We start from the raw sequence: 19,068 nt of genomic DNA, 5'->3' as shown, positions 1-19,068 counted from the left end.
TAAACGCTGTAAAAACCCCAAAAACAAACAATATACATATGGTATCGCCGTAATCGTATAGACCCACAGAATAAAACATTTCATTTATAGCGCACGGTGAACGCCGTGAGAAATAGAGAATAAAAAACATTGTCAGAATTGCTTGTTTTTGGTCACCTTGCTTGCCAAAGAAAGTGATCAAAAAAATCACATGTACCCCAAAATGGTACCAATGAAAACTACAGATTGTCCCGCAACAAATAAGCCCTAACACAGCTCCGGTGGAGAAAAACGAAAAAAGTTCTGGCTCTCAGAATATGGCGACACAAAATGTGCAGAGCGTTCCAAAAGGGGGATAAGATTGGGCACCATTTATCAGTGCAACACCGGCCACATATCTATGAATTATTTATTTACTGAATTATTATACCCTCTTATTATGCCCTGATGTACTCCGCACGGCTTACATATGCCCCCACATTATAAACTGAAATACCAGCAAAACGCCGAACAGAACTACTACCAAGCAAAATCTGCGCTCCAAAAGCCAAATGGCGCTCCCTCCCTTGTGAGCCCTACAGCGTGCCCAAACAGCCGTTTACGTCCACATATATGGCATCGCCATACCAAGGAGAACTCGCTTAACAGTTTATGAGATATTTGTCTGCAGTGGCACCACATATTGGGCACTAAACGGGCATATCAGTGGAAAATTGCAATTTTCACTTTGCTTTTTGCCCGTACACCAATTCACCAGAATCTGCGCTCAAAAAGCCAAATGGTGCTCCTTCTATTTTGAGCTCTGCCATGTGCCCAAACAACAGTTTAGGGCAGCACATGGGGTATTGCCATACTGGGGAGAAAATGAGTAACAAATTGTGTGGTGTTTCTCCTATTACCCCTCGTGTAAAATAAAAAAAATGGAAGCTAAAACGACATATTTTTTGAACAAATTCTATTTTTCATTTTCACTGCCTAATTCTAATAAAATCTATGAAACACCTGTGGGGTCAAAATGCTCACTACACCCCTAGATGTATGCCCTGAGATGTGTAGTTTCCAAAATGGAGTCACTTACCAGCGGTTTCTACTGTATTGGTACATCAGGGGCTCTGCAAATGTGACATTGTGCCCAGAAACCAATCAAGCAAAATCTGCATGCCAAGTAGTGCTCCTGCCATTCTAAGCCCTGCCGTATGTCCAAACAGAAGTTTATTACCACATATGGGGTATTGCCGTACCCGGGAGAAATTGTTTTACAAGTGTTGGGGTGCTTATTCTCCTTTATTCCTTGTAAAAATTCTATGTTTTTTTCAGAAAACCAGTAGATTTTCGACTTTACAGACTAATTCCAATAAATTCAGCAAAAAACCTGTGGCGTGTAAATGCTAGCTATACCCCTAGAAAAAATCCTTTAAGGGTATAGTTTCCAAAATGGGGTCACTTTTGAGGGATTTCAACTGTTTTGGTCCCTCCAGTGCTTTGCAAACGCAACATGGCACTGAACACCATTCCATCAAAATCTGTGCTCCAAAATCCAAATGGCACTCCTTCCCTTCTGAGCCATGCCGTGGGTCTAAACAGCAGTTTATGACCACATATGGAGTATTGCCTTAAATCAGGAGAAATTGCTTTTCAAATGTTGAGGTGCTTTTTCTCCTTTATTCCTTGTAAAATTTTGAAAATCCTATGAATTTTTCAGACATTTTTTATTTTTTTACTTTTACAGACTAATTCAAATAAATTTAGCAAAAAAACTGTGGGGTCAAAAGGCTAACTATAGCCCTAGATACATTCCTTATGGAGTGTCCTTTCCAAAAGGGGTCAGTTTTGGGGGGTTTCCACCGTTTTGGCACCACAAGACCGCTTCAAACCTGACATGGTGCCTAAAATATATTCTAAAAGAAAGGAGGCCCCAAAATCCACAAGGTGCTCCTTTGCGTCTGAGGCCTGTGTTTCAGTCCATTAGTGCACTAGGGCCACATGTGGATTATTTCTAAAAACTGCAGAATCTGGGAAATAAATATTGAGTTGCGTTGCTCTGGTAAAACTTTCTGTGTTACAGATTTTTTTTTATTACAAATGAATTTTGGCAAAAAAAATTTATTTGTCAATTTCAAACCTACTTTACTTTACTTTCTGTGAAACGCTTGAAGGGTTAAAACACTTTCTGAATGCTGCTTTGAATACTTTGAGGGGTACAGTTTTTAAAATGGGGTGTTTTATGGGGGTTTCAAATATATGGGCCCGTCAAATCCACTTCAGAATTGAACTTATCCCCGAAAAAATAGTCTTTTGAAATCTTCTCGAAAATGTGAGAAATCGCTGCTAAAGTTGTAAGCCTTGTAATGTCCTAGAAAAATAAAAGAACGCTCAAAAATTATACAAACATAAAGTAGACACATGGGAAATGTTAATTAGTAACTATTTTGGGTGGTATTACTGTAAAGGATCTGCCAGGCACAACTTCTGTGTATACGCCCATAGGTAATCAGTCTGCACCTGAGTCTATGTCTCTGAGACTGACTCCAGCATCCACCACTCAGGATGGCAGGCTTAGGAGTGGGAGAGCCTATCGCAGCCTGGCCAGACGGAGCTAGCTCCCGCCCTCTGTCTATTTATACCTGCCTTTCCTGTTCCTCCTTTGCTTGTGATTCTTCTCGTGTGGTTTCCTGGCCCAGCTACAGCTTCTGACTATTTGATCCTGCTCCATACTGACCCTGGCTTTCTGACTACTCTCCTGCTCTGCGTTTGGTACCTCGTGCACTCCTGGTTTGACTCGGCTCGTTCACCACTCTTGTTGCTCACGGTGTTGCCGTGGGCAACTGCCCCATTTCCCTTTGCTTTGTGTTCCCTTGTCTGTTTGTCTCTTGCACTTACTGAGCGTAGGGACCGCCGCCCAGTTGTACCCCGTCGCCTAGGGCGGGTCGTTGCAAGTAGGCAGGGACAGAGTGGCGGGTAGATTAGGGCTCACTTGTCTGTTTCCCTACCCCCGTCATTACAATTACTATCTGTTTTACAATCAGATACATTTTAATTTAGAAAAATCATAATTTTTGCACATTTTCTAAATTTTTGTGTTTTTCACAAATAAGCAATGAATTTATCGACCACATTTTTTCACTAACATAAAGTCCAATATGTCAAGAGAAAACAATCTCAGAATTGCTTGGAGAGGTAAAAACATTACAAAGGTATAACCTCATAAAGTGAAATGTCAGATTTGAAAAAAATTGGGCTGGTCCTGAATGCCAAAATGAGTTTGCTCCTGAAGGTCTTCATATGTGATGACATCAGAGATCTGGCTGACAGGGATAGGACATTCTGAGTTAATAGGGGGACCCTCATCTATTATCCAGAGCAGACTGTGGCTACAAAGAGTTTATCTTGCTCTTAAGTACCTTGCTTTACATGGACAGCCTGTTGAGTTCAATGGGCACAGTGTAATGCATAATTTCCCTTGTGGTGGCGCTGCAGGGAATTGAACACTTGCTGCCAGGGGTTCCCATACAAATTACAGTTGATCGCTGAGAGTCCCAGCAGCTGGACACTATGTTATCAACTTATTGTTGGATGACCCAACAAAAAGAGATCATCCAAAGCAGACAACCCCTTCAATTAACCCGTTCTAGGTAATGTCCCTAGACCTCCTTCTAGGTATGCTTTTTATTTTTACATACTTGTGATATTTTCTGCTTTCTCTCATTGATGCAAGAGAGGAAAAATGCCACAAAAAGCCAGCATGTAACAAAAATAATTCTTTAGAAAAACATTTAAAAAAAAGCTCTGTGTATACCATGCCAAATAGGTAAGTAATATTATCAGAGGAACAGAAAAAAAACACATTTTATAATAATTTTCACAGTCATATTTTTTTGAGGCAAGGAAAAAAAATTTAATAGTTAAATATTGCCATAGGCAAATCCTCCTTAATCTGCAAACTTCAAACTCCTGCTTTAGTAGTCTATAATAAATATTCAGAATTTCTCCCCAAGCTCATTAAAATATACAGGAATGTCTTTTCCTAAGCTCACTATATCCTCTGTGGAGTTCATGCTTGCACCACTGAACTTGAATGGTGAAATTTGGAGTACTTTATGAACCTGGTGCAGACGAGATCCTTGAATGTATCTAGTGATCTAATTGCGTAAACACCTCAGAAAATGCTCTACAGGAGGTCCTTGTATAGTATGATCAGAAGAGGTTAGCGTCCACTTGATGAGACAACCAGTGGCAGATTAAGTGTACCATAGGCCCCGGGCTGTTGACACAACTTGGGCCCCCTCTTCCCCCTCACACGCAGTTCAACCCCCCCAACCCGCTGACACTGTACCCGTCAGTACCACTGACCTGACGGATACATGTTTTAGCACTAGATACAGCTGCTCTGTATTCAGGATATAAAGCAGTTGTATCTCAAAAAGTAAAAATAATTTTTAATAAAAAGTATTTAGAAAGTTGCACCAAACACACTGATAGACATTTTTATTAAAAAAATAATAATAATATTTTTTTTTTTATAACAACTCTCTTTAAAGTGTAACTAAACTTTTAACATGTCATAGTGATATGTCAGAACTTTTAATCGCTGGGGGTTTGAGCACTGGGACCCCCACTGATCACTAAAGTGAAGCGGCAGAAGCGCACGATTGAATGCTGCGCCGCTTCGCTACTGATCGGCATTCCTCGGAGTGGTGCACGTCCGTACACCGCTTGCTCAGCTTTCCGAGAAAAGCAGATCAGAAACGAAGCGGCACAGCGGTCACCTGAGCGCTTCTGCCACTTTGTTTTAGCGATCCATGGGGGTCTCAGTGCTCGGACCCCTTCCGATCAAAACTTCTGACATTTGACTATGACATGTCAGAAGTTTTTTAGAAGTTTAGTTACAGTTTAAAGGGGTTTTCCCGTCAGGGAAATTTATGACATATCCTGTGGATCCTGTCAGATAGGTGCAGTTCCCAGAGGTGGGAATCGCATCTATCTCTAAAACCGGGCCCCTAAACCTTGTTCTACCTCTTCCTGCTATCGCTGCCTCTCAGCCATTTCCTGACCATGAACTTTCCGTAACTCATAGTAGTGAATGGCAGTTACGGAAGTAGCGTAGCATGCGAGCTACGCTGTTTCCGTAACTACCATACAGTTCTATGGGACTTACAGAAACAGTGTACCAGAATCAAGCTCAGCACATAAATACAACACCAGAACCAAGCTCAGTACATATATACAGAACCACAACCAAGCTCAGTACATATATACAGTACTAGAACAAAGCTCACTACATATATACAACACCAGAACAAAGTTCAGTACATAAATACAGCCCCAGAACCAAGCTCAGTACATAAATACAGCCCCAGAACAAAGCTCAGTACATATATACATCCCCAGAACCAAGCTCAGTACATAAATACAGCACTAGCACAAATACAGCTCAATTTAGTGCAACCCCTGCTGTATAGGTTTGTATGGATACAAATACAGCTCCCAGCATGGCCCGAACAATGGTAAGGATATGCTGGGAGTTTCTGTTTCCCCCAAAAAAATATCATACCACCTATCATCTCGCAGCAGATCATACAGTAACTACAGTACTGATTAGAGGCAGAATAAAAATTTACATTAGGTGACTTCATTTCAGATTCTAGTTCTTCTTTTTCTCTTTTCTTCTCCATCCGATCCAGACCTCTATGACTTCTCCTGGCCACGACCCATTTCTGCAGTTTTCTGCTCAGATGTCTTGGGCTTCTCACATTTCAAACATTTCTGCCTCTATAAACAAAGATAAAGTTATCATGGTGCCGCACAATACGTCCCTATATATAATAGTACCATACACTGCACCACTAAATATAATAACGCCATACACTGTGTCCCTGATTATAATAGCACCATACACTGTGTCCCACACACACACATAGTGCTCCCTGTAGATAATGCCCCCATAGAGCCACCTGTAGATAGTGCCCCACATGTATCCCCCCTGTTGATAGCGCTCTACATATAGCCCCCTGAACATAGCACTCTACATATAGCTCCCCCTGTATATAGTGCCCTACATATAGTCCCCCTGTAGATTGTGTCCCACATAAAGCCTCCCCTGCAGATTTTGCCCCACATATAGCCAGCCCCCTGTAGATTTCGCTCTACATATAGCGATCCCTGTATATAGTGCCCTACATATAGTCCCCCTGTAGATTGTGTCCCACTTAAAGCCTCCCCTGTAGATTGTGCCCCACATATAGCCCCCTGTAGATGGCGCTCTACATATAGCTCCCTACATATAGTCCCCCTATAGATTGTGTCCCACATAAAGCCTCCCCTGTAGATTGTGTCCCACATAAAGCCTCCTATGTAGATTGTGCCCCACATATAGCCCCCCTGTATATTGTGCCCCACATATAGCCCCCTGTAGATAGTGGCCCACATATAGCCTCGCCTGTAGATTGTGCCTCACATATAGCTCCCCCTGTATATATACCCTCCCTGTAAATTCTGCCCCACATATAGCCCCCCGTGTAGATAATGCCACTCACACTTTTAAGCGGAAAAAATACTCACCTTGATCCCGTTCCCGCACTGTCCTGTGTCAATACAGGCCTGCTCTCTTCTGAGCTGGTTTGCTGGGGCTGAACGACGGCGCTGATTGGCAGGGCAAAATGACTTGCCCCGCCAATCAGTGCCTTTCAACAACAGAAGCGGCGTGATGACGTCATCGCGCCGCTAGCATTGTTGAAAGGCACTGATTGACAGGGCAAGTCATTCTGCCCTGCCAATCAGCGTCATTGTAAGGCTCTGAATGGTCAGAACTTGTCCGGCCAATCAGCGCTTATGCATTTAATTGTATCTGCGTCCTATAGACGAAGGTACAATTAATGCAAGAGGGAGTGGCGGCGGCTGGTTTCAGTGGCGCCCCCTCAGAGAGGCAGCAGGCCACCACCAGAGGCGAAAAGCTCATCTCGCTTCATGGACGGTGCGGCCCTGGCTACGTGGGAACCAAGCTTCAAGACTGTTTCACACCACATTTTCTTCTCATACAGTAAATAATTATAAGTATTACTTTTTTAAGACACACATTTCTGACAAACATTTAAATTAATCTTGATAAATACATAAAAAATACAAAAATATTGTGGTATGCTGCCTCCCCTGTAGATTGTGCCCCACATAAAGTCTCCCCTGTAGATTGTGTCCCACATAAAGCCTCCCCTGTAGATCGTGCCCCAAATACAGCCCCCCTCCTGTATATAATGCCGCCCACACTTTTTAGTTGAAAACAACAAAATTTACATACTCACCGTGATCCCGTTTCCACGCCGTCCTGTGTCAATGCAGGCCTGCTCTCTTCTGAGCAGGTCTGCTGGGGCTGAGCGACGCCATCGCGCCACTTGTGTCGTTGAAAGGCGCAGATTGGCAGGGCAGAATGACATGCCCCGTCAGTTAGCGCCTTTCAACAAGTTGAAAGGCGCTGATTAGCGGGACAACTCATTGTGTCCTGCCAATCAGCGTTATTGTAAGGTGCTGAATGGTCGGGCACGGAACGACCCGGCCATTCAGGGCTTATGCATGTAATTGTACCTGCGTTCTATAGACCCAGGTACAAATAGTGTAGGAGGGGGTGGTTGCGGCTGGTTTCAGTTGCGCTGACGCCCCCTCAGAAAGGCAGCAGGGTGGAGGGTGCGGCCTTATTCCCTCTCAGCCCGCCCCTCCTCCCCATTAGCGGCGCTAACGGGGTGCAATGTAGTTTTTTTTACATTTTTTAAAAATTATGTGCGGTTCATGGCCGCCCGAACCACCCGTATGATAATCCGCCACTGTTCACAACAGTTGTTAATATAGGAGGATTAATGCAAATGTATTAGGGCCTCATACCACAGTAAGGATAGATTTGGCAGCCAGATGTTTTTTTACGCTGATATTGTCAGGGAAACCGTGTCGGAATCAGCGTAATAAAATGACGAAACTGCCTCCAATTGATATCAATGGGAGGCAGAGGCGTATTCTTCCGTGGCGATTTTTTTCCCGCTCGCGGTAATAAAAAGCAGCAAACTCTTTTTTGCCGTGGTTACACCTCTGACCTTCAATTAAAATCAATGGGAGGCACAGAAAACATTTTTTGCAGCGTTATTTGCCCGTGGCGCACAGCGAAGATGCAAGAAACTGGAGTCAGGTCAAAATCTGCCTCAAGATTCCTGAAGAAATTTTGAGGCAGATTTTTCTGCCTGCAAAAAAACTCAGTGTGAATGGGCCCTTACCAATGAAAAGTATAACCATATTAGACCCTTAAAAGCATTATACATGTAAGAATTCTATGGATATTAGAAGCCACCAGGGAGTTCTGTGACCATATAATAGCACTAGGCGGCAGACTGAGTATTTATACAGGTCATAGAACATTGAGGATTACTCCTTATAATACATATCTCATCTGTTAGCAGAAACTATTTTTTAAGAGATGGGGCAGGGGCGTAACTAGGAAACACTGGGCCCAAGAGCAAGCATTTGACTGGACCTCCCTCCCCTCCTCTTGGTGCCACACACAGCCCCCCTTATAGATAGTGCCCCCCTGTAGATTGTGCCACACTGCCCCCCTGTAGATTGTGCCATACAGCCCCCTGTAGATTCTGCCATAGAGCCCACTGTAGACAGCGCTATACAGCTTCCCCTGTAGTGTCACACCCCCCTTGTAGATAGTGTCACACAGCCCTCCCTGTAGATAGTTCCCCCTTTCCCCCTTGTAGACAGTGCCATACAGCCCCCTTGTAGATAGTGCCACCCATCAACCCCTTGTAGTTAGTGCCATACAGCCCCCACCTCCCCCTTGTAGACAGTGCCACTCACCTCCCCCTTGTAGATAGTGCCCCCACCTCCCCCTTGTAGACAGTGCCATAGAGCCCCCCACCTCCCTCTTGTAAACAGAGCCATATGGCCCCGACCTCCTCCTTGTAGACAGTGCCATACAGCCCCCATCTCCCCCTTGTAGACAGTGCCATACCGCCCCCCCACCTCTCTCTTGTAGAGTGCCCCCAACTCCCCCTTGTAGACAGTTCCCCCACCTCCCCCTTGTAGACAATGCCATACAGCCCCCCACCTCCCCCTTGTAGACAGTGCCATACAGCCCCCACCTTCCCTTGCCATACAGCCCCCCACTTCCCCCTTGCCATACTGCCCCCCACCTCCCCCTTGCCATACAACCCCAGCCCCCCCCCACCACCCCCTTGCAGTCAGTGCCCCGAAACAAATAAAACAAAAAAATGATACTCACCTAGGCCCTGTACCCGCCACAAAAGGAACTGCTCCACAACGCCGACAGGAGCCTTGCGTAGGCCGGTGTGATCCAGTGACGCCATCTTGCCGGCCTGCGCAGGGATCCTTTCCCTGCGCCTGATAGGTTGCAGCGTAGTTAATGGCAGAGCAGGGAGATACCTACCTGCTATGCCATAGTGTTCAATAGTATCTGCAATACCAATAAAATACCAATAAAAACTTCAACCCATCCCAAATATGAAACCCTCATACAGCTCCAGCGACAAAAAAATTATGTTATGTTATGACTATGAGTCTCGGAATGCAGCTAAACACTAATTACATTTTTCCATAAACATGATTGAACATATTGTACAAAAGTACTAAAATAAAAAAAATTATACTGATTTGGTATTGATGTATTCATACCAACCTATAGAATATAAGTAACACATTTTTACCGCACAGTAAACAGTCAAAGAAAACCACAAAAAACAATGGTGGAATTGCTGTTTTTTTATGCACCCCTTCCCAGAAAAAACCTTAATAAAAGCTAATTAATAAATTATATGTACCCCAAAATGTTGCCATTGTAAAATACAACTCGTCCAGCAAAAAACAAGCCGAAATATCAGTGTGTTTTGTGCAACTTAGTAAATACTTTTTATTAAAAAAATATTTTTACTTTTTGAGATACAGCTGCAGGATCCAGCTGTAATCGATAGCATATAAGCTATAAACTTATATGTGATCGTTAACAGCTCGATCCTGCAGGACCCGCTGTCACTAAATCCAGAGGCGTAGCTAGGTTCTCCAGCACCCGTGGCAAAGATTGAGTTTGGGGCCCCCCCTACCTCTTTCCCGACATCTCCTTCCCCCTCGCCGTGTTTGTTTTCTCTACGAATCAATGACATGTCATTTCTTTTCCAAATTTCTTTTTATGTAACTCGAGCATAAAAACATTTGTACATTTTACAAGCAATATAGTTCTATACACAACACCACAACCAAGCTCAGTACATAAATACCGCCCCAGAACCAAGCTCAATACATATATACAGCACCAGCACAAATACAGCTCAATTTAGTGCAACCCCTGCTGTACAGGTTTGTACGGCGTAAAACTATCTTCCCAGCATGGCCCGAACAATGATAAGGATATGCTGGGAGATGCTGTTTCACAAAAAATAAATCATATCATAATCATACCCCCCATCATCTCGCTGCAGATTATACAGTGACTACATTACTGATTAGAGGCAGAATAAACATTTACATTAAGTGACTCACCGGTGACGTCTCAGATTCCAGTTCTTTTTCTCCATCCGGTCCAGACCTCTTTGGTGACTTCTCCCGGTCACAGCCCATTTCTGCAGTTTGCCGCTCAGATGTCTTCAGCTTCTCACTTTTCCAACATTTCTACACCTATAAATAAAGTTATCATTATACCACACACTGCGCCCCTAAATATAATAGCGCCATACACTGCACCTCTAATTATAATAGCACCACACACCGTGTCCCATACACACACACTGTGCCCCCTGTAGATACTGCCTGCCATAGAGCCCCCTGTAGATAGTGCCCTCATATAGCCCACCCCTGTATATAGTGTCCCACAAATAGCTCCCCGTATAGTGCTCTACAGATAGCCCACCCCTGTATATAGCCCCCTGTAAATATAGCCCAGTCCTGTATATAGTGCTCCACATATAGCCCCCTGTAGATATAGCCCACCCCTGTATATAGTGCTCCACAGATAGCCCACCCATGTATATAGCCCTCCTGTACATATAGCCCACCCCTGTATATAGTGCTCAACAGATAGCCCACCCCTGTATATAGCCCCCTGTAGATATAGCCCACCCCTGTATATAGTGCTCCACAGATAGCCCACCCCTATATATAGCCCCCCTGTAGATATAGCCAACCCCTGTATATAGTGCTCCACATATAGTCCACCCCTGTATATAGTGCTCCACATATAGTCCACCCCTGTATATAGCCCCCCTGTAGATATAGCCCACACCTGTATATAGAGCTCCATAGATCACCCACCCCTGTATATAGCCCCCTGTAGATATAGCCCACCCCTGTATATAGCCCCCCTGTAGATATAGTCCACCCCTGTATATAGTATCCCACAAATAACTCCCCCTATAGTGGTCCACAGAAAGCCCACCCCTGTATATAGCGCCCCTGTAGATATAGCCCACCCCTGTATATAGTGCTCCATAGATCGCCAACCCCTGTATATAGCCCCCCCATTAGATATAGCCCACCCCTGTATAAGGTGCTCCATAGATAGCCCACCCCAGTATATAGCCCCCCAGTAGATAGACACCCCGTAGATAAAGCCCCCCTGTAGATAAAGCCCCCCGTGTAGATAAAGTACCCCCGTAGATAAAGTCCCCCTTGTAGATAAAGCCCCCCCCGTGTAGATAAAGTCCCCCGCCGTAGATAAAGTCCCCCTTGTAGATAAAGCCCCCCCCCCCGTGTAGATAAAGTTGCCCTTGTAGATAAAGCCCCCCCTGTAGATACAGCCACACACTTTTTTATTACAATAAAAAAAAAAAAACTATTCAAACTCACCTTAATCCCGTTCTCACGCTGGCCGGCAGCAATGGAGAACTGCTCTCTTCTGCGCAGGTCTCCTGGGGGTTGAACGAAGCATGAAAGACGCTGATTGGCTGGGCAGAATGACTTTGCCTGTCATTCAGCGCCTTTCAGCAACGGAAGCGCGACTCGTACAAAAGAGCTGAATGGACGGGCACTGAACGTACCCGTCCATTCATTGCTTCTAATTGTACCTGTGTCCTATAGACACAGATACAATTATAGTGCAGGAGGAGGTGGCGTTGGCGCCCCCCTCTAAGTTGCGCCTGGGGCACATGCCCCGCCTGCCCCCCCTAGCTACGCCCCTGACTAAACCCGTCAGTGCCGCTGACTTGACGGATACAGGTTTCAGTACTAGATACAGCTGCTCTTTATACAGGATAGCAGCTTTGTCTCAAAAAGTAAAAATGATTTTTAATAAAAAGTATTTAGAAAGTTGCACAAAACACACTGACATTTTTATTTAAAGAAAAACCAATGATTGCAAAGGTTTACATAGCTTATTATAGGGGTTAAAGTAATAGTGGCAAGACAGAACTATTTCCTGCAGGCCTAGACTTGCCTGGAGAAGGAGCAGCAGGAGACGTAAACTGGAATTTTTACCTTCGCAATTCACAGCAGGGAGTCATCTTATGGTGATGTCATGAACTTGCAGTTGAGATTGACTTATGTGCCCTAGCTGTGTTGTGATCTCGAGCTAAAGCTTTCTTCATTCAGCTATTAGGGTATGTGCACACACAAACTCAAAAACGTCTGAAAATACGGAGCTGTATTCAAGGGAAAACAGCTCCTGATTTTCAGACGTTTTTTTATCAACTCGCGTTTTTTTTACGGACGTTTTTCTATTGAGTCAATGAAAAATGGCTCCAAAAACGTCCCAAGAAGTGACATGTACTGGTTTTTCGCGGGCGTCTTGTTACGTGCCATTTTTGAAAAAAGGCCGCATAAAAAACGCCCCGTCTGAACAGAACGCCATATTTCCCATTGAAATCAATGGGTAGATGTTTGTTGGCGTTCTGCTTCTGTTTTTTCAGGCATTTTTCGAGGTGTAAACACCTCCAAAATAAGCCTGAAAACACTACGTGTGCACATACCCTTACTTGTAAGCGGCCCTTTTGTGATAAGTCATTAAACAATCAATTTCTGTTCCTCTAACGTTGGAAGTTCCAAAAGTTGTTATACTTATATGGTTTGAGATTATGGTGTCTCACATCATGAGTTGAAGGTCTCATAACTTATACTGTTTCCCTTGTAGCCACGGAACCTTCAGATATTCTTCAGGAAGCTCGTGTAGAGATGATATCTAATAAGCGTTGCAACAGCACTGCATGGTATAATGGCGCAGTGGGTATCTACAACCTATGTGCAGGCTATGATGCAGGAGGCATTGACAGTTGCCAGGTAATCATAATGTGATTGTATATAGTCATTGCTATTTTTAAGATCCATATGGAAAGCCTTTAGGTATTTGTCTTGATGTATTTTCTCTTCTCCACTATAGGGTGACAGCGGGGGACCACTGATGTGTAAAGAACCTAAGGCTAAAATCTTTTCAGTGGTAGGATTAACTAGCTGGGGATCAGGCTGTGCACAGGCACGAAGCCCCGGGATTTATACCTCCACCCAATACTTTCTCAACTGGATCCTGGACAAAATTGAATACAACCCTACCAACAAGAAACATGAGGACATGATTTCTTCTCATCTCGGATAAGTCATCTAGAGGACAGGAACTATATTTTACATGTCAGTTACACCTTGAACATGTTTTATTTTGAAAATAAATAACATATCTGCAGAAATATTAACTCGTATGTTTCAATGTAGCAGAAGGCAAAGCTGCCAACTTCGGAAAGTACACTAACAAATTAGCTCTTTAGATGAATTTCAAGAATTACAGCAGCATGTCTCACAGAGTCTACTAAAGTAAAATATTTTTCAACAGGTCCATATATGTAAGGGAAACAAGCCCCTTCGGGGCTTAAAATGTTACACTTATTGGAACAGTGGCGGCCATAGGTGACAGAGGGCCCCCGTGCAAAAACAGTTTATGGGCCCCTTGATCTCAAATCAGAGAGCAACCATCTTATCATAGTGTATCCTCCTTATGTCTCCCCACCAATCCACCAATAATTGTAAGCTTATTTATTTAGCTTAGTCCCTTATATGTAATCTAATAGACAATAGGATTCTGCTAGCTGCTTTTTAAGGTAGCAAAGGGCCCCCTTATCTGTTGGACCCCTACGCAGCTGCACTGGTTGCACATATGGTATGTTGGCTCCTGAATTAGAAAAACAAAGCATTGTATGTATTTAATGATTTGTTGTTTTTTCATAGAATTTTCTAGGCTCTGATCCTGCTGATTAACCCCATAGATGATGCGATCAAGCGATCGCTGCATCTAGGTGGTTTCCAGCCTGTTGGCATCCCTGCGCCGCCGTAGCTGGGATGCCGGTGGTTGCTATGGCAACTGGAGGCCTAACAATGGCCTCCAGTCTGCCAAGCACGGAAGCCTTTTAGGCCCCGCCCGTAGGTGGGGCCCAAAATGCTTGCTATCAGGGCCAACAAGATGGCACAGGCTCAGAAGCTGTTGGTTACAGCTGACACCGTGACAACGGCAAGGACCGTAACGGCAAGGATGGTTGCTATGGCAACGATTGGCAGCTGCGGAGTTGCTGATGGTTGTTATGGCAACCGGAGGCCCCTGATCTGCTAATATGGAAGCCTATTAGGCCCCGCCCACAGGCGAAGCCTAATAGGCTTGCTGTCATTTAATAACTAAACCGCTCTAATGCACTGCACTATGTAGGCAGTGCAGTGTATTAGAATAGCACTCAGGGCTTAATGCCTTCAAGTCCCCTAGTGGGACAAAAAAAAAGTTAAAAGAGAGTAAAAAAAAAATGTTAAAAAGTTAAAAAGTTTCAAGTTAAAAAAAACAATAACCGCCTTTTTCCACATAGTAAGTCTTTTATTATAGGAAAAAACTGAAAATATTAAAAAAAGTACACATATTTGATAACGACCCAAACAAAAAAATATCACGTTATTTTCTCCACTCGGTGGACACAGAATAAAAAGTGATCAAAATGCTGCATGTACCTCAAAATTGTAGAAATAAAAACTGCAGCCCGTCCCACAAAAAACAAGCCCTCCCACAGCTTTTTTGATGGAAAAATAAAAAAAGCATATGGCTCTCAGAATATGGCGACACAAAAAATAAATTATTTAAAAAAAATAATAATTTGATTGTGCAACGCTGTAAAATATAAAAAAACTATATACATGTGGTATCGCCGTAATTGTATCGACCCGCGGAATAGAGTAAATATGTCATTTATAGACCATGGTGAACGCTGGGAAAAAAAAAGAATAAAAAACATTATCAGAATTGATGTTTTTTGGTCACCTTGCTTGCCAAAACATTGAATAAAAAGGGATAAAAAAATCGCTTGTACTCCAAAATGGTACCCATGAAAACTACAGATTGTCCCGCAACAAATAAGCCCTCACACAGCTCCAGTGGAGAAAAAATAAAAAAGTTCCGGCTCTCAGAATATGGCAACACAAATTGTGCAGAGCGTTCCAAAAGCAGATAAGATTGGGCAACATTTATCAGTGTGACACTGGCCACATATCTGCGAATTATTTATTTACCAAATTATTATACCCTCTTATTATGCCCTGATGTACTCCGCACAGATTACATATGCCCCCACATTATAAACTGAAATACAAATAAAGCCCCAAACAGAAAAACTGCCAAGCTAAATCTGCGCTCCAAAAGCCAAATGGAGCTCCTTCCCTTCTGATCCCTACAGTGTGCCCAAACAGCAGTTTACGTCCACATACCTGGGAGAACCTGCTTAACAGTTTATGATATATTTGTCTGCAGTGGCATAAACTGGGCACCACATATTGGGCACTAAAATGGCATATCAGTAGAAAATTTTAATTTTCACTTTGCACCATCCGCTGAGCATTCATTTCTAATAAATAAAAGAGAACCCTGTGGGGTCAAAATGTTCACTACACCCCTTTGACTTGAGGGGTGCAGTTTACAAAATAGAGTTCACTACTTGGGGGTTTGTGTTACTATTTGACCTCAGAGCCCTGCAATTGTGGGCCAATAGTGTGAAAATCACTAAAATATACCTCAAATGCGCATTGTGCTCTTTCACTCCTAAGCCATGTCGTATGTCCATGCAAATGATAAATGCCTTGAGGGGTGTAGTTTCCAAAATGGGGTCACTTCTCAGTGGTTTCTAATGTACTCTGGTACCTCAAGGCTCTGCAAATGCGACATGGCGCCTGTACACCAATCCAGCAAAATATGTACTCTAAAAGCCAGAATGGCGCTTCTTCTATTTTGATTTCTGCCATGTGCCAGCAGTTTAGGGCCACACATGGAGTATTGTCATACACAGGAGAAATCGAGTAACAAATTGTGTGATGTTTTTCCTCCTATTACCCCTCTTGAAAATAAAAAATTTGGAACAAAAACTACAGTTTTGGAAAAAAAATTATTTTTCATTTTCTCTGACTAATTCTAATAAAATCTATGAAACACCTGTGGGATCAAAATGCTCACTACACCCCTAGATGAATGCCGCGAGAGTTGTAGTTTCCAAAATGGCGTCACTTCTCAGGGCTTTCTACTGTACTGGTACTTCAGGGGCTCTGCAAATGCAACATGGTGCCTAAAAACCAATCAATCAAAGTCTGCATGCCAAGTAGCGCTCCTGCCATTCTAAGCCCTGCCGTGCGTCCAAATAGAACCACATATGAAGCCGGTGTTTCAGTCCATTAGCAACCAGTGCCACATATGAGATATTTATAAAAACTGCAGAATCTGGGCATTAAATATTCAGTTGCGCTTCTCTGTTAAAACTTTTTGTGTTACAGAAATGCATTCCAAATGAATTTCGGCAAAAAAAGAAAGAAATTTGTACATTTCACCTGTATTTTGCTTTAACCCATTCCCGACATTTTTCGTATGGATACGTCATGGAAAGCTAGTGCTTCCCGCATTTTGCCGTATCCATACGACAAATGCTGGACATCAGCTCAGAAGCTGAGCCGGTGCCATCATCATCGCCGGATGTCAGTGGTGCGTTTATGTTGCGTTTTTAAACTGCAGCAAGTCATTTTTCAATAGAAGTCAATGGTGAAATTTGTGTTATGGACAGACTGCTGCTATTATATTACAATGTGTTTTTTGTGCAGTTAACGGAATCTTCATAATGTCCGACTGCATGCAGTTAATGACCACGCTGCCAAAGTTGTTGCTGAACTGCTTGCGTTTTTGCTAAGGGTAAAGCCAGACGGTGCGGCCATGTTGCGTTTTTAAACCGCTGCAAGTCACTTTTCAATAGAAGTCAATGATGACATTTTTGTTATGTACAGAATGCTGCTATTATATTACAATGTGTTTTTTGTGCAGTTAACTGCATCTTCATAATGTCCGACCGCATGCGGTTAATGACCGCGCTGCCAATGTTGTTGCTGAACTGCGTGCGTTTTTGCTAACAATTCTGCAATGCATTGTAATGAACTATATACAGGAAGCACCTAACAAACGTCAACACGGGTGAAAACTATGTCCACCAATTATTTCCTTTAAAAACGCAACAGAACTGCAGCATTACAGAGACAACAACAACAAAACCGCGTCAACGATGCACTATGTGGCCTTACCCTTAGATGCAGTGATCGAAAGAGATCACTGCATCTTAGCGTTTGCTAGCAGATCGCCAGCCCTGATATGCAATCAGGACTGACGACTGCTGCTATGGCAACAGGAGACCCATTAACCTCCTGCTCTGCCATTACGGAAGCTGATTGGGCTCTGCCGGAAGGCGAAGCCTAATCTGCTTGCTGTCAGTGAATAACTGACAGATCTATTTAGGGATCTAATGCATCGAAACTTCGATACTGTTTCGATACTGTGCATCCCCAAACGGTTCGATACCGTTATTTCAAGTATTTCGATACTTAGCTGTGCGGCCGCACAGCTGAGTATAGTAAAACATGAATGTTTGAGAGCGGGGCTGCGGCTGTATGATACAGTCATTGCCCCGCTCCTGAGTCCTGACAACAAGTGCGCGCCGTCAGGATGATGCATTGCGGCCGGCGCTGTACTAATGAGCGGCGGCACTGAAGACAGAACGTGGCGGGCACACTACAAAACACCCCCGTGTTCTGTACCCAGTGTCTGCGCCGCCGCTTATTAGTGCAGCACCGGCCGCATCACCTCATGCTGACCGCGCGCTCACTTAATGTCAAGAGCGGAGCAATGGCTGTATTACACAGCCGCAGCCCCGCTCTATAACGGCTGAGATCAGAGAAACCTCTCCTCTCCGCCACTATTCTCCTGAATGCTGCGATCAAAGCTGACTGCAGCATTCAAGAGGAAGTGATAAGGGGGATGCCCCTTGGATCGCATCACAAGAATCCCTGTGACGCGATTGAGGCACATACCATATATGGGCAGACGGCCCAGGGTCCATTGAAGGACCCCAGGGCTGTCCTACCATATTTCCTGTTGTTAGGGCATACTTGGGTATGTCCTGACAACTGCCTGTGTACTATCAGTACACAGGCTAATGTACTGGCATATAGATATATGCCAGTACATTCAAGTTTAAAAATAAAGTAAAAACATAAAGTAATGTTAAATTTAAAAAAAATACACATACACCTTTTTTACAATAAACATTAAAATAAGTCTCAATACATAAAATATTCACATATTGGGTATTTGGCGCGGCCTTAATAACCTTCACAACTATTTTTTTGCATCATTTATGATTAAATGAAAACTGCTTTTTTTCACTTATTGTGGGGCACGAGGTGTGATGAATTTAACCTCCATGTAATTAACCCCATCATGTACCTTACACATTAACCCATTATGACTGAGAAACTTTATGGGATTATTACTATTAATGCGAGGCACATTCAAAATTCATCACACCTCGCGCCTCACATCAGAAAACGGAATAATTTTTTGAAGTTTTGAATTGGTTTAGAAATTGCAATACTAAACGAAGTATCGGTATCCAAGTCCAAATTCTGGTATGGTGACATCCCTAGATATAATACATTGCACTACGTAACACAATCGCCCTTTTCCCTTATCAAGTCCTTTAATATTAAAAAAAAATAATAAACCATCCGTATTTGGTATCGCCGCAACCGTAATGGTCTGAGCTATAAAAATATTATGTTATT

The 19,068-nt window shown here is 43.4% G+C and overlaps 1 protein-coding gene across 1 annotated transcript in view; it reads left to right on the top strand.

Annotated features, from left to right (window-relative positions):
* The window catches only part of LOC142748005 (acrosin-like), a 46,873-nt gene extending 33,242 nt beyond the window's left edge, over positions 1-13,631 (top strand). Inside the window, exons 4-5 of the mRNA XM_075855123.1 lie at positions 13,094-13,239; positions 13,340-13,631. Of these exons, the coding sequence (XP_075711238.1) occupies positions 13,094-13,239; positions 13,340-13,552 (359 nt within the window). The 3' untranslated portion in view covers positions 13,553-13,631. The remainder of the gene's footprint in view (positions 1-13,093; positions 13,240-13,339) is intronic.
* The last annotated feature ends 5,437 nt before the right edge of the window (positions 13,632-19,068 follow it).

The sequence above is a fragment of the Rhinoderma darwinii genome, chromosome 3 (genome assembly GCF_050947455.1).
Source record: "Rhinoderma darwinii isolate aRhiDar2 chromosome 3, aRhiDar2.hap1, whole genome shotgun sequence".
Lineage (NCBI taxonomy): Eukaryota > Metazoa > Chordata > Amphibia > Anura > Rhinodermatidae > Rhinoderma > Rhinoderma darwinii.
The sequence above is the reverse complement of the archived record's forward strand: the minus strand, read 5'-3'. Positions and strand labels throughout refer to the sequence as shown.